This window comes from Danio aesculapii, chromosome 4 (assembly GCF_903798145.1).
Source record: "Danio aesculapii chromosome 4, fDanAes4.1, whole genome shotgun sequence".
Taxonomy (NCBI): domain Eukaryota; kingdom Metazoa; phylum Chordata; class Actinopteri; order Cypriniformes; family Danionidae; genus Danio; species Danio aesculapii.
Window position 1 is genome coordinate 22,351,081 of NC_079438.1, and position 26,608 is coordinate 22,377,688.

Below are 26,608 nucleotides of genomic sequence, written 5' to 3' on the forward strand. Positions count from 1 at the left end.
AGGCTAGCAGACCCCAAAGAGGAACCATTTACAGATGCATGATGGGCCAAGATGGCTGCTACGTATACCTTTAGTGTGGATGCAGCTTTGCCACTCTCCAACAGCCCTTGTAAAAAGGTTAAAACCACAGAAACTTTGCATTGCACAGGATTAATATTCCAAGTCGCACACCATGAACAGAATGACTTCCATCGGTAAGCACAAAGCTTCCTTGTAGAAGCTGCCCTTGCATTAAGAACTGTGTGGATGACTGAAGACTCACATTTTGCTAATAAATGGTTGGTCTCAGCGGCCACACCCATAACTGTAGACGTGCTGGATCTGGATGCCAAATATGACCATCTAGTTGAGACAACAGGTCCCTCCTGCCTGGAAGTTGTCTCGGTTGGTTCAATTCAATTCAATTCACCTTTATTTGTATAGCGCTTATACAATGTAGATTGTGTCAAAGCAGCTTCACATAAAAGGTCACAGTAAATAGGAACAGTGTAATTCAGTTTGTAGTGTTTAAGTTCAGTTCAGTTGAGCTCAGTTCAGTGTGGTTTAATAATCACTACTGAGAGTCCAAACACTGAAGAGCAAATCCAACGATGCGCAGCTCTACAGATCCCGAACCATGCAAGCCAGTGGCGACAGCGGAGAGAAAAAAAAAAAACTTCACTAAAGGCGGAAGTGAAGAAAAAAAACCTTGAGAGAAACCAGGCTCAGTTGGGCACGACCATTTTAATTTCTCCGCTGGCCAAACGTCTTGTGCAGAGCTGCGGTCTCAGTGGCGGAGGCTGGAAGCTGGCCTCAGCGAAGACTCGTCTCTCTCTGGAGCGTCACAGGAATCAGTCTGGTTCACCAACAACGTTAGGAGCAAGGGAAACCATGGTTTGGACAGCCACCGTAGTGCTATTAGAAATACATGGTGTCTGCCCTGGGCAATCCTGTGCAGTGTCTCCCATATCAGAGGTATTGGAGGAAAAGCATAAAGAAGGCAGTTTGGCCAGTCGTGTGACAGCGCATCCTTTCCTAATGGGCTGGACCCTTCCGTCTGAGCAAACCACAATGGGCAATGAGCTGTGTCTCTCGTTTGCAAATAGGTCTACCTCCGCCCTGTCAAACTCTGTCCAAATGTCTTGGACTACATCTGGATGAAGTCTCCACTCCCCTGGATCGATTTGATTCCTGGACAGAGCATCTGCAGTCTGATTGACTACCCCAGGCAGATAAACAGCCCTTTGTGATGCAAATCGAGGAAGAGACCATGTGAGAATCATGTGCGTGAGACGCAACAAACTCCTGGACCTTGTACCTCCTTGGTGATTCAAATTGAACACTGTTGATGTGTTGTCCGACCGGATTAGGACATGTCGACCCAGGGCCAGCCAAACTGCCCGCATCTCCAACACATTGATATGGTCCCTTGACTTGTCCCTTGACCATCTGCCACCGATACCTCTGTAGTTCCATACTGCCCCCAACCCATAAGGGACGCATCGGTTGTTATAACCTCGCGGCGGGAGGAAACAATCCCTAACGGTACTCCGGCTGTCAAAAAGGCTTGGGACTTCCATTTGCGAAGGGCATGCATGCAACCCTGAGCAACAAGAATTTGTCAAAAGCAATGATGAGATGGGTCTAACCGCAGAAGATTGTTCCATACCTGCAGGGGCCGCAGATGGAGCAATCCCAGGGGAATTACACAAGAGGTTGCCGTTAGCATCCTGATCAACCTCAGGAGCACGCCGTACTGTAGAGATACTCCCAAACGAAACTGGCTCAAGAGGTTCAGGATGTCTGTCGTCTGAAACTGAGATAGGGAGGCATGCATCGAGACTGAATCGATAGTCATCCCGATGAATGTGATTGACTGTACAGGGGACAAGCAGCTCTTTACTCTGTTCACTGAGAGACCCAGCCTGGTCACATGGTCCAGCAGCAGCTGCGTATTGTGCACCGATTGAGCCCTCGTTTGAGCACACACCAGCCAGTTGTCCAAATATGGCAAGATTCATACCCCCTGGGCCCAAAGGGGAGATAGGACAGCTTTCATGCATCTTGTAAACACACGGGGGGCTAGGGCGAGACCAAATGGTAGAACTCTGAACTGTTAACTTCTGCTCTTGAAACTGAAACGCAGAAACTTTCTGTGATGCTTGGCAATCGGAACGTGAAAAGATGCATCCGCCAGATCTACAGTTGTGAACCAATCTCCCTCTGCAAAGGACCGAAGAATTTTGGTCACACGTAACATGCGAAAGGGAAGTCTTTTCAGAAATCTGTTCAACCTTATTAAATCCAATATTGGATGAAAACCTCCGTCCCACTTCGGAACCAGAAAATAAGTCGAGTAAAAACCCTCTTTCTGAACCAGAGGATGAACTGCTTCTAATGCTCCCTTTTCCAACAAGGAACATATCTCTCTGGAGAGAGCTGCAGAATGTGCTGGGTCTGTCACGACTGTTGGAATTAGACCCGAAAACTTGGGGGCCCGGCAGCGGAACTGTAGGGTGTAACCCTTGCACATGGTTGTCAAAACCCACGTGTCTGACACGTCACAACTGATGGCTTGTGAAACAGCGGACTGCCGGGCCAATCATCTTAGGCCTTAAAATTCCGGCCTTTAGGAGTTGGGGGGGGGGGGGGGGGGGGGTCAGGGGCAATTTAGCACGTTTTTCCAACACCTCTGATACATCTGGCCCAAAAAGATGTCCTGGGACAATAGGAAGGTCCCTCAGTGTCTTTTTACAGTCCTCTGACAATTTAGCCTGAGTGAGCCATACTTGCCTTCTAGCATTTAGTAGTGTTGCTGTAAGGGACCCCAGTTCTCGAGTCACGTGCCCCATAGCAAGCAAGGCTGTCTGTAAAAAGCGTGGAACTGAAGGGTCCACCTCAGCGCCTAGCGAATTAGAGGCAGCCAAAATTAATTGACAGACAGTATTTTCAGCCCTGGTAATGTAGGAAGCTGACTCGTAAGCCTTCTTCAGAAGGGAATCTGTATGGCCACACTGACCGCTAGGGCATCGGACATTTCCCCTCATTGCTTCATCTGGTGACACTAAAAGCGCCACAACTGTCTGTTCAACTTCAGGGACATTCCTCACACCAATAGACTTTGCCTGAGCCATAGAGGCCAGAGTGCGAGCAGTCTTGGATCATCTTTTGACCATGCCTGCCCCCTTAAGAGCATTTGAAAATTCTGCAATGATATCCTTGCATGCTGGCATAACAAATGTATCCACAGATAGAGGTCTGCGGAAAAACACATTAGATTGAACAGGATGAGCAGGGCCATCATCAAGGCCAAGACGGGCTACTGCCATCCTAAGGATTTCCAATGCATCATCATCTTTGTGTGGGGCATTGTCAGAAGAATGATGAGAGCCATTCTCGGATACAACAGTCCCAGTATGTCTTACTAGTTGGTCATCAGGCCCAGGAACGTCAGCCTGACATTGCTCCTGAAAATGAGAGTCAGAAGCACATGTCGACATAACGTCGAAGAGGGGACTGTGGCCACTTAAAGAGGCAAATGGTGGTTTCTCGCTAGAGGAATGAGAATGAGCTTTCTCAGCAAAGGGCCTAGCAGCAGAGATGTCAGATACTGGATCAGCTGGTTGAAGATTTTGTAACAGGTATCCAGCCGTATGCCTACTGTTTAGGCTAGGTTTCTTAGGACGAGGAGCTCCAGAAGCCACCAAAGCGCGACGTTTTTTTCCCTCTTTTCTCCTCTCAGCGCAGCCAAACGCATCTGTCTCTCTGACAGGGGCAGCAAACCACAATGCGGGCACGGATCAGTTAGCGCATCTTTCAGATGTTGAACACCGAGACAGGATGGGAAGATATCGTGTCCGTCATCTGGGAGAAGCTCGTTATGACAGAGATTGCAAGTCATTGGGAAAGCTTTGGAAATAGCTTGATTAGCCATGAGAAGGCGTCGAACGGACCAACGACATACCACGGCTAGTACCGTTGGCTAACGTTAACGATATAACGCGCGAAAAATCACTCTAACCGTCCATCGAAATTTGGATCTCTGGATGCACCGAGAGAAACAGAAAACAAGAAAAATGAACACTAGCAAAAATATATTGATAATCGTCCACGGTTAGGACTGCTGGACAGAGCGGAGCGTATGCCCAATAACAGCCATGAAAGAGAGAAGAAAAAAAAAACACACACACTCTGAGTATTAGTAGCGGTAGAAAAAGTAGCCTCCGGATAGCACCGTGAGGTAATTGTCACATAAACACTAAACGCAGTTTGCTGTAAAACCTCCGGATAGTACCATGAGATGATTACCTCGGACATAAAAGTGAGTGTCACTGTGTCCAATCTCAGGATAGTACCGTGAGATATATGCTTATAACTCAGATGCTTACAAAAAATACAGCGTCTCACCCCTGGATAGTACCGCGAGGCAATTGACACTTATATATTACAGCCGAATGTAAGATAATAAAGAAAAACTTACCCGCAGTTCACGATATAATAGAGTGAACAATCCTAGATCAGTAATTGCACAAAGACCAACCATAGTCCGAAGACGTTAAAAAATCGTCACAGCTCAGAAGGACGAGAAAAACTTCCTGCTCCTACCAAAGAGCTGCACTCGACGACAAAAATAGTTCAACGACCAAAATCCAAAGGCGTGAAGCAAAAAGAGGCAGGGTGCAGAGCTGTAGTGGATTATATACCTCAGCTCAATTCGCATCACTATGTGACTTTGTTGGTATATTGTTCCTTGGCCTATCCAGCTGCCGCTGCGATTATCCACTGTGTAAACAGCGTCTCTGGCGGTCAGGAGGAATGAAACAGAACTTAAATTCATGCTAACCAACAAATGATCAAAGGAAATATATTAATGTAATTCAAATATATAAAATATGAATTGATGTTTACTTTAAACTTAAATTATATTGTTCTATTTAAATTATTTTTTAAAAGATTTTGTCAAATAGATTTTTTTAGAATCATCCACCTTAGTTTTGTGGCTAAAAAGTATAGGTTCAGGCACCGTTTTTGGCAGCGGTATCGTTTTAAAAGTATCGATTTAGCACCGGTATCGAAAAAAAAACAAATGATACCAACCCTAATTATTCCTAATTCTTTTAAAGTTAAAAACATCTTTCCTTATTAAAAAAGCGACACCTCTTCCAGATTTACCATCACCACTATTATATATAATAACCCCTTGCCACATCTTTTTCAAATCGTCCATTGCATGTTCTTTCCAGTTTGTTTCTTGTAAACCTATCACTTTCTTGTTTTTACATTTCTCTTATTTTCTCAAATGTATCTTTTCCTATCAGTGCCCTTGCATTAAAAGATACACAATTTAAAACCATTAAAAGAAATAAAAATGAAATTAAAAACCTATACATCTTTATTTAACGCTCTTAACCAACAACCCCTTCCGTTAAGAGACAAAGAGTAAAGGCATTTAAAAATAAATCAATATTTAAAAATCATCATTTCTCTTCATCTTCTTCAGTCCCCTCAACACTTCATACCTATTCACATATTTAGCTCTGTTCTTTGTTCAGACTTTTTTCTTTGCTATTAACACATTTGGTTTTACCTTTAAAGTTCTTCTTCTTAAAAATCCTCTTTCCACTTTGTTCTTCTCCACATTTTCCATCCTTGTTTCTTCACCCCTTGCCATTCCTTCAGCTTGACCAGTATTATTTAGTTCCTCTTTTTCCACAGTGCTTAAAAAAGTTTTAAAGCTGTCCGATATTTCCATTCTGACCACTGTTCATCTTGTCCTAAGATCCGTTCAGCCGTGTGCCTACTCCTCGTAAGTGGATTACTCAGTTAGCTAGATTTGGATATTGACGATTTGATTTTGGATCGTTTAGCTCTTCAAAACTCATCTGAGAGTTTGTTGTCATAGCAAAAGTTCTGTTAGCTCAAACCTGCTAGGGTCATTTCATATAAACAGAATTAGATTGGGTCAGTTCAAGCAAGTTGCTAAGGTGTTGCCAGGCGGTTGCTAGGTGATTGCTAAGGTGTAGCTATGCGGTTGCTAAGGTGTTGCTAGGCAGTTGCTAAGGTGTTGCTAGGCGGTTGCTAAGGTGTTTCTAGGTGGTTGCTAAGCGGTTCCTAAGGTGTTACTAGGTTGTTGGTAAGGTGTTGCGAAGCGGTTGCTAAGGCGTTGCTAGGTGGTAGCTAAGGTGGTTGCTAAGGTGATGCTAGGTGGTTGCTAAGTTGTTGCTAGGCGGTTACTAAGGTGTTTCTAGGTTCTTGCTAAGTGGTTCCTAAGGCGTTGCTAGGTTGTTGCTTAGGCATTGCTAAGGTGTTGCTAGTTGGTTGCTAAGGTGTTGCCAGGCTTACTCAAAAGAAAATATGAGAAAAGTTTTGTTTTTTACCCAGACATTTAAAAAGTAATTGCAGATATGGAGAAATTTGCAGGGGTAGTGAAAGCATCTTGCTATATTAAAGTTATTGCAAGACAGAGAGGAGGGAGGGTTTTGAGAAGAGGGAGGAGGAAATAGAGCGGGGATAGCAGAGGTAGAGGGGCGGGGTACATAGCTGGTGGACCTTGGGGTTTGTAGTTCTTTGTCGGAGGAGGGAATTATGAAGGGACAGGAAGTGGTTGTGTGCAGATTTGAATGGCAGACCGCGCAGGAAAGAATACGGTATCCTTTGAAAACTCTGTTGTGAAGATCAGTATCCATGGCCCCCAGTAGAGACACTGATTCCACTGAGTAACGCAAATAGCGCATTTTGCAGAAAATGGTACGTGGTACGTGTAACAATGTGTTCCCCTATAGGGGATGGCCTCCTATGGGGAAAGACTGAACAGATGGTTTCTGTATAACATGCAAATGCTATATGAAATTCAGCTAATGAAAGTTGAAGGGTTGGGAGCTAGCGGTTGATTTAAGTGTAACAATGAATTCGCCACAATCCACCTGTCGTTCTGCCGAGGGAGGTGCTATGGGTGAAAGGAGTGTAGAAAGGTCGATGTCAGCACCTGATAGGATGAGGTTCTTGACGGCGTTGGAGATCGGGGGTGGTTCCAGTACTGGAGCATTATGCGTGTGAGGGACCGAGTCAGCACGTAGTAAGGGGCATACAAAAAGATTTTCAAAATAATTATTTTTAATAAAGTCCAAAAAAGTTTTACAAAAGTTCAAAAAAGAAATAAATGAAACAATTGAAAAATCAATAAACTAAACAAATAAACAAAACTGAGTTCAAACCAAACAAACCATGTCTAAACCAAAAACAGAACTCCTCGAAATGACAAGACAGAGCCCATTTATACAAGAGGGACTAGTCCACAATAAACAAGAAGGGGGAGACAAAAACAGACAATTTACAACAAAAAACTAAGCAAAATATCTAATTACAAATATAAAAAATAGTAAAAAAAATGCAAAATAAAATCAAAACTAAACATAAATCTGAAGAAACAAATATTGCAAATCATTAATAAACTTAAACTAAACATCAGCTCTCCCTCCAAGCCATTAAGCCAATGGTATCGGCAGGCGGAACCAAAAGATGGCAATTGGTGGCATGACGGCCCTTTAGTATGCCAGACCACACCCGGAAACTCCATTCCTCATCGGCACTGCAGCACAGTTACTTAAACTCAAAGAAAACTAAATTAACAAAACACACAGTAGAGATGACTAATTCTGTGTGCACCCAAAATAGTAATGAATGTACTGTGAACAATAAAGAAAAATATAGAGAAACAGAAACGTGTATGTGTCTTATCTAAACCAAATATGAAAGAAACGAAATGTATAAACAATAACTCAATTTAACTTAACCAATAAACAATCTTAAATGAATGTGTATAATGCGCTGTGTGTGTGTGCGTGCATGCCTCACTCTTAATGTGTGGCCACCACACTGGCCATCACAATGTGGAACGAGAAGGGGCGTGGCTGTGGTTAGGGTGAAGGGGGCAGTGCGAAAGAAATGTGAGTAGGAAGAGTAGAATGTTGGGGAGGGTTAGTAATAGAGGTGGCGTGCTTGGTGAACAGATGTAGAGGAGAAAAAGGTGGGGATACTGGAAGAGGGAAAATGAGTAAGGAGAGGAAGGACTGGGCAGAAATAAGCTGGGCTGAAGAGTGAGGGAGGTAGGAAGGGAGAAAGAATTGAGGAGGGTTAAGGGTGGAAGGGATGGCTGGAAGAGTAGGGCTGGAGTTTTCACTGAAATGTGGAGCTGGAGGCCAAGTGAGGAAGTGAGGGATGATGATCTTGCGGAGGCGTATGAAGAAGCTGAAGAAGGTGAGTGGCGATTTGGAGTGACAGGAGATGGAGATTGCATGCAGCGTTGGGTCCTTGCTGAAGTAGAGCAGATAGGCCTTCGGCCCCTTATTGGAGCCTCAGTATTGAGTCGGCTTCCAGGCTGAGCATAGTGTTGTTGAGCCGGAGCTGGTGTTTCTGGGAGAGCTGAGATTTCATTCCTGTCCATGTTGCTGTTGATGATGTGAGAGTAGTTTTGATGCTGCTGTTTTGTTATTTCCGCTGTTGTTGTATTGCTGCGGCTGTTGTTGTTGGTTTGTCGTAGTCAGATGACGGTAATGAAATTGTTGATGGGTTGTAGAGAGATGTTGAATTTTAGAAGCTTGTGAAGAAGCTGGAGCAGTCCTGTCAAGAGCTTTCTTCGGAAAATGAAGATAAGGGAGTGACTTTTTGCTAAGCTTCTTATGGTGAGTTTGGATTAATCTGATTGACTAACTAATAATTGTAGATGAGAGCAATATATTGCAATTTATTTGCAATACATTAGTGTAAATGAAGAACTAGTATCAGAAACATTAGTTGTCTTGTAACATTTGATGTAAGATTGTAACAAACTTACAAGATATTTTACCACATGAAATTACCAAGCAGTCTGTTAATGACTTACACTGAGCATAATGGTACGGGGCGTGGGCCTGACATCCATGGCAACTGCTCATTGGAAGACAGCGCCATGGGGATGGGCCAAACCAGATCACTTAAAAACCTTACGCAACAGTAAAACTTTGCTTTTCGCATTAGCTTGCTCATGGTCACTGCTGCTCTGCCCCCTCTCGCCTTGCTCTCGGACACTGCACGCAATCGGGTCACAAACAATTGTCCATGCACCTCTTAAAGTTTAGAAATCGATGAAACCGCAAAAAACTTCTGCAAACCGACTCTCAGCAGAGTCTGTCACCCCGGTAACCCAGGACAACTTCCACTCACAAGCGAGAGAATCCCAAGGACGTCAATGAAGCCGAGTCACCAATCAGGAACGCTGTGTTTCATCGAGGCCAGTCAGCGAAGGAAACTCATACAAATGTTGTCTCTTGCTGATCTGGTGCAAATTGATCTGAAGCAGTTAAAGATAAGCCAAATCTCTGCTTTTGTGGTTTCTCATGTGTGATTCAAAGATTAGTAAGAAGGGCTAAAATTAATTCGGGACGGTTGTCAACTCATTTTGCACAAGCACCAGTATAGAGAACCACTGCTCTGAGGTACTCAAAATAACAAACTATCATACTCAAAATAAACTGCCTTCCTTAAGTTACTTCTCTACTTCAGGAAATCCCTGTAATTTTTTTTACAATATTTAAAACAGTTTGATAAATTTGTCATTTAATTTCTCTTGGTTGCATAGGAGTACATTGCATCAGCCAGATGATAAAAAAAAGGGTTGGGGCTTCCTGGGCATTTATTTCATTATTATGCCTTCAATCTTGCGCACTGGTCCATCCCTCTTGAGACAGCTCCATCTTGATTTATAGTTGAACAAGCCATCCTACCCCCCCCCCCACCACCCTTCCACCACCACAATGTCTATCCATCCATCTATTTATTCATTTTATTTTGTAAATGTGTTATTTTTGCAGCTGATCTCTCTGAATTTTACTGACAGAATTTTAGGTGCAGGCTAGGACTGTATTTGCCATTTGCAGATAACATTGTTCTTTTGGCTTCATAGACATGGACCTTCAGCCTGCAGTGGGACGGTTTGCTTCTGAGTGTGACATGGCAGGGAGAGAAACAGCACCTCTAAGTCAGAAACCATGGTGCTTGACTGGAAAAAGGTGGCCATCTCCAGTTTGAAGGAGAGTCCTTACCCCAAATTGAGTTCAAGTATCTGCGTTTTTTTCACGAGTAATAGAATGTGAGATTAAAAGATGGATCTGTGCAGCGGCAGCAGTAATGCAGTTGATGTGAATGTCTGTTGTGGTGAAGGAGCTGAGGCGAAAGGCAATGTTCTCAATTTACCGCTCAATCTAGGTTCCTACTCACACCTATGGTCATGACTGAAAGGACAAGATCTCGGATACAACCGGACACATTTTGCAAAGTGTTATGACCAGCTCGTTTGAGTCGCAACATAAAAGAGAGATGAGCCAACAAAATAGCCTGAATGCTAATTATTTATTACAAAATGTAACTCATAGAACAATCAATCAGAGCAACCAACAAATGTCTAGGGATAATAATGAAGATAAAAAATTAGGATATGATCACAACACTTTAATTACATGATAAAAGTAATGCAAAACTATACCATAAGGTTAAAGAGTCAATGAGATGGCAGGTCTTGACATGAGGACTCCTGAGTAGCCACAGCGTCCTGGGGTAGCTAACACAACAACTTTTATATACCTATTGAGGAGTAATGCAGGCATCCAATCAGGATTTACCACATACTCCAATCTGGAGTCTTGGGATCATCACAGTGTATTAATTTTGTAAAACTTAATACCTGTCACTCTGCCTAAATCAGAAAATATTCATCAAGTTTATATTCTACTAAAAAAAGTAAATGTAGTAAACTAGAAAGAATCTTGAACCTAAAAATAAAGAAACGTTACTAATAAAAGATGCAACACAGGACAATTGAATGGGCTTCCTTAACTTGAGGCCCTGGTATACTGCAAACTAACCATTCTGGAGCTCCACCTTCCTTGATGTGCGGTGTCTTCACAGTGATTTGTTTCTCATTCAGGGATTCAGACAAAGAACATCATCTAAAACAACGCTAGCTACATGAATACACTAGAGAGGAGTACAAATGTATCCGCACCTGTACAATAAATTTCAAAGAGATTTTAAGTCGCAGACGTGCTGTTTGCCAGATGTTTATGAAACTGTTCTTCTCTCAGCCGCCATCGTGTTTACGGTAAACGCGAGGAACGCAACACATTTACAACCCCACCTACTGCAATGTAGTAGTGTTGGAAAACAGTATACCGTCACTCAGCCCTTTCAAACATTATTCAGACATAAAACATCCTTTGCACATGAGAAAATGTTTTGCTGCATTCATGTCATGTGGGCAAGTTTTTGTCCATGTGTTTCTTAAGCTGCGCCAAATGAGCGAAACTGTAGACACTGATCAGATCTGTAGTTTCTCTCCAGTGTGAATCCTCTTTTGTGTTTTCAGATATGTTAACTGATTAGACTTCTTGTCACAGTGTGAACACTTGTACGGTCTCTCCAGTGTGAATTGTCTGGTGCAGTTTCAATTTTGGAGCCGTAATAAAAGTCTTCTCACACTCAAGCACATATACTCTTTCACAGCAGTGTGGATCTTCATGTGTTTAAGGTCTGAGGAGTTGCTGAAACTCATCTCACACTGAATCTGCGGTCACACTAGAGTTTGAGCATGCAAAATTCTATTCATGCAAAATTCTGTTGTACCGCTCTGCGAAAAGGGGCAGGATTAAACAAGATGATTAGACATTTTAAAAAAAGTGAGCGATTGGTCCATATTTTACATTTTGGTCCAGTGAGGTCATGTTTTGATCTTCGATTGGTCTCAAGTGATGCGATTTCGCAGGTCAGAGTTCACCAAGCTTGAACTTTGCAAGGCAGTGAACTGCGAAACTTGATGCAAGAACTTGCGTTTCCGGTCTGACGCATTCCCGTGCGTATGAATGGAAGTCTATGGGGAGAAAAGTCCAGTGTGACCACGGCTTAGGAGCAGGTGAATGATTTCTCTCCAGTGTGGCTCATCATGTGAAGATTAAGGGATGATGATTTGCTAAAACTTCTCCCACACTGAGTGCATTTGAATGGTTTCTCTCCAGTGTGGATCCTCATGTGTTGATTAAGGTTTGATGAGTAGTTGAAACTCTTCCCACACTGAGTGCATGTGAATGGTTTCTCTCCAGTGTGGCTCATCATGTGTTCATCCTCATCCTCATCCTCATCCTCATCCTCATGTGTTCATTAAGGTTTGATGAGTACTTAAAACTCTTCCCACACTGAGTGCATGTGAATGGTTTCTCTCCAGTGTGGATCCTCATGTGTTGATTAAGGTTTGATGAGTAGTTGAAACTCTTCCCACACTGAGTGCATGTGAATGGTTTCTCTCCAGTGTGGCTCATCATGTGTAGATTAAGGGATGACGAGCGGATGAAACTCTTCCCACACTGAGTGCAAGTGAATGGTTTCTCTCCGGTGTGGATTCTTATGTGTTCATTAAGGCTTGTTGATTGGCTGAAACTCTTCCCACACAGAGTGCATGTGAATGGTTTCTCTCCAGTGTGGACCCTCATGTGTAGATTAAGGGATGATGATATGCTAAAACTCTTCCCACACTGATTGCATGTGAATGGTTTCTCTCCAGTGTGGATCCTCATGTGTTGATTAAGGTTTGATGGTTGGTTGAAACTCTTCCCACACTGAGTGCATGTGAATGATTTCTCTCCAGTGTGGATTCTCATGTGTTGATTAAGGTGTGATGAGCTGTTAAAACTCTTCCCACACTTAGTGCATGTGAATGGTTTCTCTCCAGTGTGGCTCATCATGTGTAGATTAAGGTATGATGATTGGCTGAAACTCTTCCCACACAGAGTGCATGTGAATGGTTTCTCTCCAGTGTGGATCCTCATGTGTAGATTAAAGTTTGCTGATTGGCTGAAATTCTTCCCACACAGAGTGCAGGTGAATGGTTTCTCTCCAGTGTGGATCCTCATGTGTAGATCAAGGGATGATGAGCGGATGAAACTCTTCCCACAATGGGTGCATGTGAATGGTTTCTCTCCAGTGTGGATCCTCATGTGTTGATTAAGGTGTGATGATTGGCTGTAACTCTTCCCACACTGAGTGCATGTGAAGGGTTTCTCTCCAGTGTGGCTCATCATGTGTAGATCAAGGGATGATGAGCGGATGAAACTCTTCCCACAATGGGTGCATGTGAATGGTTTCTCTCCAGTGTGAATCCTCTTGTGTAAATTAAAGGATGATGATTGGATGAAACTCTTCCCACACAGAGTGCATGTGAATGGTTTCTCTCCAGTGTGAATCATCTTGTGTAGATTAAGGGATGATGATTGGCTGAAACTCTTCCCACACTGAGTGCAAGTGAATGGTTTCTCTCCAGTGTGGATCCTCATGTGACTATTAAGGGATGATGATGTGCTGAAACTCTTCCCACAATGAGTGCATGTGAATGGTTTCTCTCCAGTGTGGATCCTCATGTGACTATTAAGGGATGATGATTGGCTGAAACTCTTCCCACACTGAGTGCATGTGAAAGATTTCTCGCCAGTGTGGATTTTTTTGTGTTTGTTAAGGGCTGATATTTGGCTGAAAGTCTTCCCACACTGGGTGCATGTGAATGGTTTCTCTCCAGTGTGGATCCTCATGTGAATTTTAAGACTGCTTTGTCTTCCAAAACTCTTTCCACACTGAGTGCAGGTGAAACAATTCTTGTCTCTCCTTTTCAAAATACCATCAGTCTGTAATTGACTTTTTTCGTCAATTTTGACATGATGTTTCTCCTCTTTAATCCCTTTATTCTCTTCAATTAAGTCTGAAATAAATAAAACATTAGTTTACATTAAGTCTTAAAAACTCTCTTCAAAAGCTAAAAATTGAAAAGACACTGTAAACATTGGCTACACACTGAAATTGAGGCACATTAAATGTAAAATAACAATAGTTCCAGAACCCACAATAGTTGATTAATACACCAGATCAGGCTGACAATATCCGTGATAAGGTGGATTGACTGAAAGGAGACTGCTTCAATGCTGCTTTTAGTGATGTTATAACAATCTAAAGGTAGGGCTGGGTATCGAGTTCAATACTTTTTAAGCACCGACCGAATCGTCTCGATACTATCGAGTATCAAAAAAATTATTTTCGTTCAGTACCAAATTTCGATACCCAAGGGTATAATCTTGTAAACGTCAGTGAGCTAGAAAACCTGCATCCTTAACGTGCCCGGATCAAACGCTGGTGATTGGCTGCGGCGAGGCTGTCTTGAAAATCAAGTTATGGCAGTTACGCCCACTCGCACAGAGTCAAATGTCAAATTGTCAAACAGACATACAAAATCAGTTAACTTTTAGCACTTCTTGCTTGTGTACCGTTAAAGTTACGTTTAAGGCTCCATTTACACTGCCAGTTAAATGAGACCCAATTCCGATTTTTTGCTCATATGTGACACAGATCGGATCTGTTCTATGACCGTGTAAACAAAAAAAAACGCATGCATTGCATGCATTCGGATATTCAGCGATCGGTTTCAGGTCTCCTTCATATGTGGAAATAAATCAGATATAAAATGGATATGTGATAATACGACTGTCATGTACACAGGCAGATCGGATTTATTGAGGCGTTCTGTTCTGATCATCATTAAACTTGTGACAATGTGGTGCTTCTCCGCGGTTTAATGATGTAGAAGGAAAAGCGTGTGTGGAGATTCCGACGCAGTAAACAACAACAACAACAACAACAACAGAGGAAACATGGAGAAAAGTGGTCAGTCGCCACAATTTGCTCCCACCAGACCTGAGATCTCTCTCGTACCCACACATTCCTCTGAATGGCGGAGGACATCATACAGCATATTAACCATAATCAAAAGCTGCGATGACGGCCCTTTCCCACCTCCTCCGCCTCAAAAACATTTTAAAGTTGGCTGAACTTTGTGTTGTAACATTTGCTTTTTATCGCTATTAATACACTCACTGCGGGCTACACATAGAACAACTTTATTCTCTCCAACAACACCAGTGCGCACACAGGCAAAGGCTACATCTTCAACTACACACACACATCAGGACCATGCCATTACGTAAACTGAGTGGAGGTAAATCTAGACTCAACCATTTACTACTTATACTACGCTTCGCATATTTCGCAGAGCTATAAACAAGACGGTTTCTTTCATGGTGTCTAGTGTGGCACAGATGCTAGAAACCACGTTTATGCATGCATCGTAAATTGTACAGCAAGTGTAAAGACATGAATTGGATATGGGTCACAATTAAAAGAACGTGTAAACGGACAGACAAAAAAATCTGACATAGGCAACAAATCAGAATTCTGTATCAAGACCTGACAGTGTAAACGGGGCCTAAGTTTGTGCGGGGTAAATTTATTAATCTTTTTTTGGACCTAATGTATGCTGTGCAACGTTGTGTACTGTTTTGATGGCTTTAAATACCTAGCTAAGTTGATACTAAAATACTTTAAGGTTAACAGTAAATGATGAAGTTTACCTCTCATTAAACTTATCTTATTTAAATGTCCTTACCCTTGGCTGCATTAACAGTTTAATGCATTAGTTTAATTTATATATATATAAATTACTATCAAGATGGCGCCGATGACGATGGCAGCCTCCGTGTCGTACTCTGCAGTATTGTTTGTGTTTTGTTAGTTTGTCCTGTCTCGAGTCATATTCCTACAATTAGTTTCACCAGAGACGAATTGTTGGACATTCGGGCACATACACCACCGAATATTTTTCCATACCTGGATTTATCTGATGTTCTGTTGGACATTGTAGTCGGAGGAGCCGCAGTGCTACTCAAATGCTTTCAAGCGCGCAGACGAGGAAAGCGTGCAGGCGCGCTTTTGAAACTCAGACAGCGCGGATTTCGGACCGCACTGCCTAGCATCCATCTGGCAAATCTCCGCTCTCTACCCAACAAAATAGACGAACTCATTCTGCTCTCTCAGACAAATAGGGATTTTCTGCATTCAGCTGCTCTGTGTTTCACGGAAACCTGGCTGAACGACACCATACCGGACAACGCGCTTCACCTACCGGGCTATCAGCTGTTCAGAGCGGATCGCGATGAAGAATCAACGCGGAAATCACGCGGTGGCGGGACGTGCTTTTACATCAATGAAAGGTGGTGTACAGATGTAACAGTTTTAAAGAAGATGTGCTGTCCAGATCTCGAAGCACTGTTTATTAACTATAAGCCTTTTTACTCCCCGCGCGAGTTCTGCTCGTTCATCCTCGTCAGTGTTTACATTCCTCCGCACGCGCACACGAGCCTGGCAATACAGAAACTAGCTGATCAGATCACGGTGATCGAGCAACAACACCCGGACTCTGTTTTAATCATTCTCGGGGATTTTAACAAAGCTAAACTGTCCCGTGAACTGCCAAAATATAGACAGCATGTGACATGTCCCACAAGAGACAGCAATATACTGGATCACTGCTATACTACAATAAAGGATGCGTACGGCTCCGTCCAACGAGCAGCTTTGGGACACTCTGACCATTGTTTTATTCATCTCATTCCAACCTACAGGCAGAAACTGAAAACAACCAAACCTGTATTAAGATCTGTGAAAAGATGGACTAACGAAACAGAGCGGGATCTACAAGCCTGTTTCGATCTCACTGACTGGAGTGTTTTTGAAGCTGCTGCAAACAATCTGGATGAGCTCACAGAGACTGTAACATCTCATATCAGTTTCTGTGAAGATGTGTGCATTCCTACTAGGACTCAACTCACATACAACAATGACAAACCATGGTTCACTGTAAAACTCAGACAGCTACGTCAGGCCAAGGAGGTTGCTTACAGGAATGGGGATAGGGCCTTGTATAAGCAGGCCAAATACACACTAGAAAAGGAGATCAGAGTCGCAAAAAGGAACTATTCTGAGAAACTAAGGAGTCAGTTCTCTTCCAGCGACTCAGCATCTGTGTGGAAAAGTCTGAAAAACATCACAAACTACAAGACACCATCCCCCAGCACTGTAGACAATGAACGACTTGCAAACGACCTGAATGAGTTTTACTGCCGGTTTGAAAAAACCCCTCACACCCACTCTGAACTGCTCTTCACGCCACCATTAACACCTACACCACCCCCCGCCTCCCCCATACCTGCACTACAGTTTAATGAAGATGAGGTGCGCCAGGTCTTCCGGAAACAGAAGAGGAAAAAAGCACGAGGCCCAGATTTTATAACACCAGCCTGTTTAAAATCCTGTGCTGACCAACTAGCCCCCATCTTCTTCACCCTGATCTTCAACAGATCACTGGAGCTGTGTGAAGTGCCCTCCTGCCTCAAACGCTCCACCATCATCCCCATCCCAAAGAAACGCAAACTTACAGGACTAAATGACTACAGACCGGTGGCACTAACATCTGTGGTCATGAAGTCCTTTGAAAAACTGATGCTGGCCCACCTGAAGGACATCACTGAACCCTCACTGGACTCTCTTCAGTTTGCCTACAGAGCAAACAGGTCTGTGGATGATGCAGTAAATATGGGACTGCATTATGTTCTGCAACACCTAGACAGACCAGGGACCTATGTGAGGATCTTGTTTGTTGACTTTAGCTCGACGTTTAACACTATCATCCCAAAACTTCTCCTGCCCAAATTAACTCAGCTCTCTGTGCCCACCTCTGTCTGTCAGTGGATCAACAGCTTCCTAACGGACAGGCAGCAGCTGGTGAAGCTGGGAAAATTCTCATCTAGCATCCGCACAATCAGCACTGGCGCCCCCCAGGGGTGTGTCCTCTCCCCACTGCTCTTCTCCCTGTACACGAATGACTGCACATCAAAAGACTCCTCTGTGAAGCTCTTGAAGTTTGCAGGCGACACCACACTTATTGGCCTCATTCAGGACGGTGACGAGTCTGCTTACAGACAGGAGGTTAAGGAGTTGGCTGTCTGGTGTAGCGACAACAACCTGGAGCTCAACATGCTCAAAACAGTGGAGATGATAGTGGACTTCAGGAGAAACCCCCCTGCTCTACCCCCACTAAGCATCATGGACAGCATTGTGGCAGCAGTGGAGTCATTCAGGTTCCTGGGCACCACCATCTCTCAGGACCTGAAGTGGGACACTCACATTGACTCCATTGTCAAAAAAAGCTCAACAGAGGCTGTACTTTCTTCGTCAGCTGAGGAAGTTTAACCTCCCAAAGGAGCTGCTGAAACAGTTCTACACCTCCATCATTGAATCAGTCATCTGCACATCAATAACTGTCTGGTTTAGCTCAGCTACTAAATACGACCTCCAAAGACTACGTAGAATAGTTCGGACTGCTGAGCGAATCACTGGTACAACCCTTTCTACTCTCCAAGAACTGTACTTATCCAGAGCGAGCAGAAGGGCTGCCAAAATCACTCTGGACCCCTCACACCCAGCACACTGCCTCTTTGAACTTTTACCTTCTGGTTGACGCTACAGAGCACTGCGCACCAGAACAGCCCAACACAGAAACAGTTTCTTCCCTCAGGCAATCCATCTCATAAAACACTTGATGATAATAATTGTGGAACCAACATCACTACTTGCTATACACATATACACTTATTTAACAATACACTTTACATACCAATTTGCGCATAACAGCTGCACATATAACGTTGTATATAGTAATAAACATGTACATACACTTGTACTACTTACTTCTATTTTTTAAAATATATTTATTATCTGTTTTTTGTCCTGTCTCTGTAATCCTGTTGCACTGTAGAAGCTCTGTCACGAAAACAAATTCCTAGTATGTGTGAACATACCTGGCAATAAAGCTCTTTCTGATTCTGATATATATATATATATATATATATATATATATATATATATATATATATATATATATAAAATGTATTTATCTTTTTAAATGTTCTCTGTCATTTTAATAAAAGCAAACTAACTTTTATTTTACAACTATTATTTGGATTGCAGACTATATTTATCTCAGTGTTTGCTTGCTTAAGTGATGTTTGCCAAGTTTTGCAAGTAAACTCCACAAAAACATGTTGCTCTCCATGAACTATATGGGTGATTCTATAGTTGCAGGTACATTTAGTGACCAAAGCCATCCTTTTTTCAGCTTTAAAAAAAATTGTTACATTGTTACATTTTTGATTATTTATTGTAATTGTTTATTTACTTTGAATATTTATTTATTTATTCAAAGATTAAATTACCAAAAATTCTTGATGTCCGAATTAGTGAGTTATTTTCCCATCATGTATCATTGTGCAATAAAAAAAAAAAAAATTAAGCAATTTTTTTACATTTCAAATGTTTAAACTGTAAACTGTCAATACGATTACCACAATTACAAAAGGAAAACTGAATATTTCATTAAATCACACACTGGACAATTTAAAAATATTTTAATCCTGATTTCAGTGTCATGTAATCTTTGCAGTTATAGCGAGTAGAATGTTTGGCTAAAAAGTTGTAAAACTGTAAATTGTTACTGTCAATTCAGTTCCAATTTAGTAACTATGTATTAGAATGTTTCTTGCTATGATTTATTGTTATTTCTACACTGTAAAAAAAAAACTGTACCATAACAGTAAAATATTTTAATAGATTTTTTTCCGTACTACACGTATTACGGGTGTTTTTCCGTTTATATATGTTTTTGAATTGAATTATGGGAAGGGAATCGCAGCTCAGACAGCGTTTGATGAACACCAGGACGTAGTTCTTCCTGTTTTCCGCTGGTATGTACGGTTAATAAAACATATCACAATATTTTAGTTAAAAGACGGCTTTATTACCTTTTTATCGTTATTTCAAATGATTGTTGTCTTGTCTGAACCGGCCATGGACAGTACAACAGTGAATTGCATTTAATATTGTTAATAAGATCAGACTTTTTTCATTCAGGTAAAACTGAACTGTAAGTGGTTAAATGTAATTCAAACAAGCATTTACCTAATGATTTTTTACATTTTTATGCGTTTTCCTCGTCAGTAAACATGCTATCTGTTCATTTACAGTTCTTTGTCCGTATTTTTCTAAACTGCCGTGCACGAAGTGACGTCCTAGCGGTCCCACTCCTCTGCACGCACTCTGCTCTGCACCTGCCCGAGTCTGACTGGATTAACAGTAAATCCCAGCTCGGCTGTGAGAGTGCGAGAATGTAAATGCCAGTACATTTTTCCATTTTTTTACGGAATATTTTTTAGAGTGTACATGTTAGTAAATTCATCCATAACAGAGCTAACAAACAATATAAAAAAATCTTTTTATTTCCTAAACTTAAAACATTTAATCATTAATGATTGGCGAAAGCTGAATTATAAAACTAAATATGCTTTCAATAAGATACTGAAGAAAATAGCTGTTTTTAAAGAGTTTCATTCCTGAACTTTTTGAAATGTAAAATATACATGCAATATAATTACCCATATTGCTAATGGATATAATAATCTTTACAATAACTAGTGTTGTCACGATGCTGGAATTTACAACTTTAAGATAATCCCTTCAAAAATATCAACATTCGATACTATTTTTTATATTCTGTGATTTAAAAAAATCTTAATATTATTATTTAATGCACCAGAGCCAATGTGGACATCAGTATTTTTATAACTAACAAACTAATTTTTGAACAGCACATCTTTGCATATTAGCCTACTTGTTAGTGGTAGATAGCTAATACATTACCATTTATAGCATATCAAAAACATTTTTTCAGCGTTTATGTTATGAAGCGGACAGGAGACAGAGGTAAGGAAACGTTAGGGTGTTTATTAGATGACAACAAGGAGCACATGAAGGATAGCCAGGAGGATCAGGAATGATGTTGGGGTCTTTTCCTCCGTGGCTGGGTAACAGGAATACACGAGGATGGACAGCACACACCAGATACAGCTGACAGAGGATGACACAGACTTGGAAGGACTGGAAGACAGGACGATTCGGGAGGACCAGGAAGACTAGGAGGAATACAAAGAGAACAGGTAAGTAAATCGTTTGTTTTAGCTGAGGATGACTACGCTGAGTGGTCGCTCAGTTGTCCGCTTTCGTCGAGACGAGCCCGGACAATGAGCGACTGGAGTGCTGTGCTTTTATCTGGTGCTCGTGAATGTGATGCAGCTGTGTGCTCATTAGAAGTCAGGTGATGGTGATCTTCGTGAGTGGGGGTCGTGAGAGCCTGACCAATCCATGACAGTACCCCCCCTCCCCAGGGCCCGCTCCTGAGGGCCGACACCTCCGACGCCGTGGTGGTCTCCCTCTGCCTCTAGGCGCTGGGAACTCAGGGTGGCTCTCATGAAACTCCACCATGAGACTAGGATCGAGAATATCAGCTCTGGGAACCCATGTCCTTTCTTCGGGGCCGTACCCTTCCCAGTCCACCAGGTACTCCAACTGGCCACCACGACGTCGGGAACGCAAGATCTCCTTCACTGCGTAGACGGCTCCTTCTTCTAGGAGCAGTGGAGGAGGGGGTTCCTCTTCGTGGTCAGGCTCTGTGGAGGGAAGAACAGGATCGTGATAGGGTTTCAGGAGTGATACGTGGAATGTAGGGTGAATACGGTAGTGAGAGGGTAATTGTAGTTTGTAGGTGACGGGGTTAACCTGTTCCACGATGGTGAAGGGACCAACAAATCGGGGACTTAACTTGCGAGAGGGCAGTCGCATGCGTATGTCCCGGGTGGATAGCCACACCTTTTGTCCGGGTGTGTATCTGGGTTCTTCAGACCTTCTCCTATCGGCGGTTACCTTGCTTCGACGGACTGCCCTCTGCAGATGTTGATGAGCCTCGTCCCAGACTCTCTCGCTCTCCCGGAACCAGTGATCCACTGCGGGGACATCAGATGGTTCGCCATCCCAGGGAAAGAGCGGTGGTTGGAAGCCCAGGACGCACTGGAATGGCGTGAGTCCGGTGGAGGGTTGCCGCAGTGAATTTTGGGCATATTCTGCCCAGCCCAAATACTGGCTCCAGGAGTTCTGGTGACCACTGCAGAAGGTCCTCAGGAACCGTCCCACCTCCTGAATCTTCCTCTCTGTCTGCCCGTTGGTTTGGGGATGATATCCAGAAGAGAGGCTGACGGCCACACCTAGGAGCTTGAAGAAGGCTTTCCATAGACGTGAGATGAACTGTGGACCTCTGTCCGACACAATATCTTCTGGAATACCAAATGACCTGAAGACTTGATTAAAGATATTGTCGGCAGGTTTCAAAGGCTGTGGGAAGACCTTTCAGAGGGATTAGTTTGACAAACTTTGAGAATCTATCTACTATGACTAGAATACAGGTATTACCTTCTGACGAAGGGAGGTCAGTGATAAAGTCCACTCCTAGGTGTGACCAGGGACGGTTCGGAATCGGCAAGGGATGGAGCTTTCCAGCGGGTAGATGACGTGGGCTCTTGGATTGGGCACAGTCCTTACAGCCCTGAACATATTGCCTCACATCCCTTGCCATGTTTGGCCACCAGAATCGTTGGGATACTAGCGAGAGAGTATTGTTGATCCCTGGATGTCCAGTGCCTAGCGAGGTATGTAAGGAGTGGATCAGATCTACCCGGTGTTCAGGTGGTATGAACTGCCGATGAGGAGGGCATCCCGGCGGAGCAGGGGCTTCCGGAGTGGCAACGACTGGAGGAGCGTTCCAGGTGATCGGACAAATGGAGATGTGTTCGGGAAGAATCTTCGTTGGGAGTTCTTCATGATCGTGATGCTCGTGTAAACGAGAGAGAGCGTCTGCTCTTAGATTCTTGGGTCCTGGACGATAGGAAATGGAGAAATCAAAACGTGAGAAGAAAAGTGACCATCTGGCTTGACGTGGACATAGTCTCTTGGCCTCTTTAATGTATTGGAGGTTTTTGTGATCTGTGATCACCTGGAACGGATGTTTGGCTCCCTCCAACCAGTGACGCCACTCCTCCAAGGCTAGCTTGATTGCTAGAAGCTCCCTGTCTCCTATGCTGTAATTCTGCTCCGCCGGGCTCAACTTCCGAGAGAAATAGGCACAGGGATGCAGTCGGGGCGGTGTAATCATGATGTTGAGATAATACTGCCCCGACGCCGGTGGTGGATGCGTCCACTTCCACCACGAAAGGAAGATTTGGGTCAGGATGAGTCAGGAGTGGGGCCCTTGTGAACTCCTTCTTAAGAAGGCGGAAGGCTGCGGCTGCTTCTTTGGTCCACTCCAGTCCTTTGGGTTTACCCTTGAGGAGATTAGTGAGAGGTGATGTAATCCTGCTGTAGTCCTTGATAAACCGTCTATAAAAGTTAGCAAACCCAAGAAACCTCTGGAGCTCCTTAATGGAAGTGGGTTCTGACCAGGATAGAACAGCCTCAATGTTTCTTCCCATCCATACGTATACCGGTTTGGTCAATGATGTATCCCAGAAATGAATCGACTTCTGGTGGAATGAGCATTTCTCCGCTTTGAGGTAGAGGTGATGTTCTCTCAATGTGTGTAGGACCTCCGCAACGTGTTGGCGATGTTCGCCTCACTCCGGGAGTAAATGAGGATGTCATCTATGTACACTATTACACAGTGGTGAAGAAACTCCCGGAGGACTTCATGAATGAAGTTTTGGAATACGGAGGGGGCGTTGACCAGACCGTAAGGCATGAACTCATATTCATAGTGGCCAGTAGGGGTCACGAATGCTGTCTTCCATTGGTCCCCCTCACGTATTCTTATCAGATTATACGCGCTGCGGAGGTCCAATTTAGTGAAGACTTTAGCTTCTCGGAGCTGTTCCAAAGCGGCTGGTACCAGAGGAAGGGGATATCGGTATTTTACTGTACCGTTATTTAGGACCCTGTAGTCGATGCATGGACGCAGCCCTCCGTCCTTCTTGGCCACAAAGAAGAAGCTTGAGGCGGCTGGTGATTTTGAGTGACGTATGTACCCCTGACTCAGAGCCTCCCTTATGTAATCTTCCATTGCCTGATTCTCTGGAAGCGAGAGCGGGTAGATCCTACCTCTTGGCAACTGGGCATCTGGAACTAGGTCGATCGCGCAGTCCCATGGCCGATGCGGGGGGGTAGCTGGGAAGCTCTCTTGGGGCAGAAGACATCATGAAAGGAGCTGTGCTCCTTAGGAATGTGGATAGACTGCTTCTCAGGAGGGCTCTCGACCGATGTTGCAAACAAAGAAATGGGGGTTCCGACCTTGAAGAGGGGAGATTTGGAAAAACAGGCAGGTGTACATCCAGATCCCCATTTCTTTATCTCTCCTGTGCCCCAAGAGATGATGGGATCGTGCTTCACCAGCCACGGGCGCCCTAGAATGATGTCCATATTTGCACCCTCCAGAACCAGAAATTGAATCCTCTCTTGATGTAACAACCCCACTTGAAGAAGGATGTCTTCGCATTGTCGATGGATACGGGTCGAAGATCGAGTGCACTGGGTATCGGTTGTATCTGGTATATATGCGAGGACGCCTCAGTACGGAGGTGGAGTTGACGACAGAGGGATTGGGAGATGAAGTTCCCTGCTGACCCGGAGTCGATGAGGGCTGTGACAAGGGAGAGAAATAGAGGCAGTAGTATTTGTACGGTGGTAGTAAGTGGTTTACATTGTTCAATATTCGTACTGAATACACTCACTGAAGTCCGAATGGGACGAAGGGGACACTCCATACGGGTGTGTCCACTGACACCGCAGTATAGACACAGACCCCGGGTCAGCCTCCTCTGTCGTTCCGCTGATGTCAGTCTTCCAGACTCTATTATCATGGGTTCTGGTTCTGGAGAGGCTGTTGACTCAGGCGATTGGAGGAGTGCAGACGAGGGGGGTGATGGTGTCCTGTTGATAGGAACGGAGACGATCGGAACATCGGAGAGAATGTTGGATGAATCTCTCCAGACCCATTGTATCATCTAATGTGGCCAGTTGGATTCGGAGAGTGGGTTCCAAGCCGAGCCGGTACGTGGTCAACAACGATCTCTCATTCCATCCACTTGCAGCTGCTAGAGTGCGAAACCGGAGAGCATATTCCTGTGTAGATAGAGTACCTTGCTTTAGATGATACAGCTGCTCTCCAGCGGCTACTTCCCCATCAGAACGTCCAAACACCTCTTTGAAATACTCCGTGAAGGTAGTGATGGAATTCATGACCGGCCCGGCTTGGTTCCAGATCGTCTCAGCCCATTTAAGTGCAGGTCCAGAGAGTAGAGATACGATGTAGGCGATCTTCGACTTATCTGTGGGATATAGAGAAGGTTGCATTTCGAATATGAGGGAACATTGTAACAGAAAACCATTGCACTCCCCCCGCTCCGCCTGAGTAGGGCGCTGGTCGGGCCATGGGACTGGAAGGAAGGGCCGAAGAAGAAACTGTGGAGGCGGAAGTGCTCGGTGCTGGTGGTGCGTTGGAAAGTGGAGCTGGTGGCTGTAGAATCCGCTTCAACTGGTCCACCAGCTCTTGAAGGTGATCGGGGGTGCTCATGTTGTCGTCGATTAAAGGTCCGGGCTTCTGTTATGAAGCGGACAGGAGACAGAGGTAAGGAAACGTTAGGGTGTTTATTAGATGACAACAAGGAGCACATGAAGGATAGCCAGGAGGATCAGGAATGATGTTGGGGTCTTTTCCTCCGTGGCTGGGTAACAGGAATACACGAGGATGGACAGCACACACCAGATACAGCTGACAGAGGATGACACAGACTTGGAAGGACTGGAAGACAGGACGATTCGGGAGGACCAGGAAGACTAGGAGGAATACAAAGAGAACAGGTAAGTAAATCGTTTGTTTTAGCTGAGGATGACCTACGCTGAGTGGTCGCTCAGTTGTCCGCTTTCGTCGAGACGAGCCCCGGACAATGAGCGACTGGAGTGCTGTGCTTTTATCTGGTGCTCGTGAATGTGATGCAGCTGTGTGCTCATTAGAAGTCAGGTGATGGTGATCTTCGTGAGTGGGGGTCGTGAGAGCCTGACCAATCCATGACAGTTTATTTCGCATATAACATTTTTTAAATCGACACACATATGGCATTTTGCATGCTTTATCATAGCGCTCCTGTGTGTGTGTATGCGTTGACCCTGCTCCCTGAAAAATCTTGAATTATCAAAATTTATTCTATTCATTATTGAACCCTGAAATTTTCAATATTGCATTACACTACCGTTAAGCACAACATTGAACAGTAACGGTTTAAGATATCTTGTGTGTGTTTTTGACGTTTTTCCCTTATCCGCCTAAAAGTCAATAATAACAGAGATCACATATGATAATTTGAGAGATTTAATCGGAAAGAAGGACAACACGCCAAGCGACAGCTCTTTACACGGCTTTCGCGTATTTAATTAATCGAGTCAGTGATATTGAAAGGAGTTCAGTTACTAACCTCTCGATATTGTTTACAGATGAGGGACACGGAGCAGCACGTGTCAAGAGAAGAGAGCGCGTTAGAAAGACCAAAGCGAAAGCAAGATTATGTGTGGATATGTATCAAATATTGACACTCAGGGCTGCAAGATGGATTTAATTTAGTATTCTTATTATTAAAATATATCTGAATGAGGATCAAATGACTGAGTTGGTCCTTTTGAGAATGAAAATCAACCTGTTTGTTCCTGCAGATCTTCATGTTTGACTCTGAATATTTCTTCAATCTTCACATCTTCACTCTCCTCTTTAATAAACGCCATCTTTATAACAGTGTGGAGATCAGTC

At 43.7% G+C, this 26,608-nt stretch overlaps 1 protein-coding gene across 1 annotated transcript; it reads right to left on the reverse strand.

Moving 5' to 3' along the window:
- Positions 1-12,158: 12,158 nt before the first annotated feature.
- LOC130222360 (gastrula zinc finger protein XlCGF57.1-like) lies at positions 12,159-26,556 on the reverse strand (the record flags this gene model as incomplete). Its single annotated transcript, XM_056454945.1, has 2 exons — positions 12,159-13,753; positions 26,499-26,556. Coding segments are annotated over 2 exons (1,653 nt in total), but the record flags the coding sequence as incomplete, so codon positions are not given.
- Between the last annotated feature and the right edge of the window lie 52 nt (positions 26,557-26,608).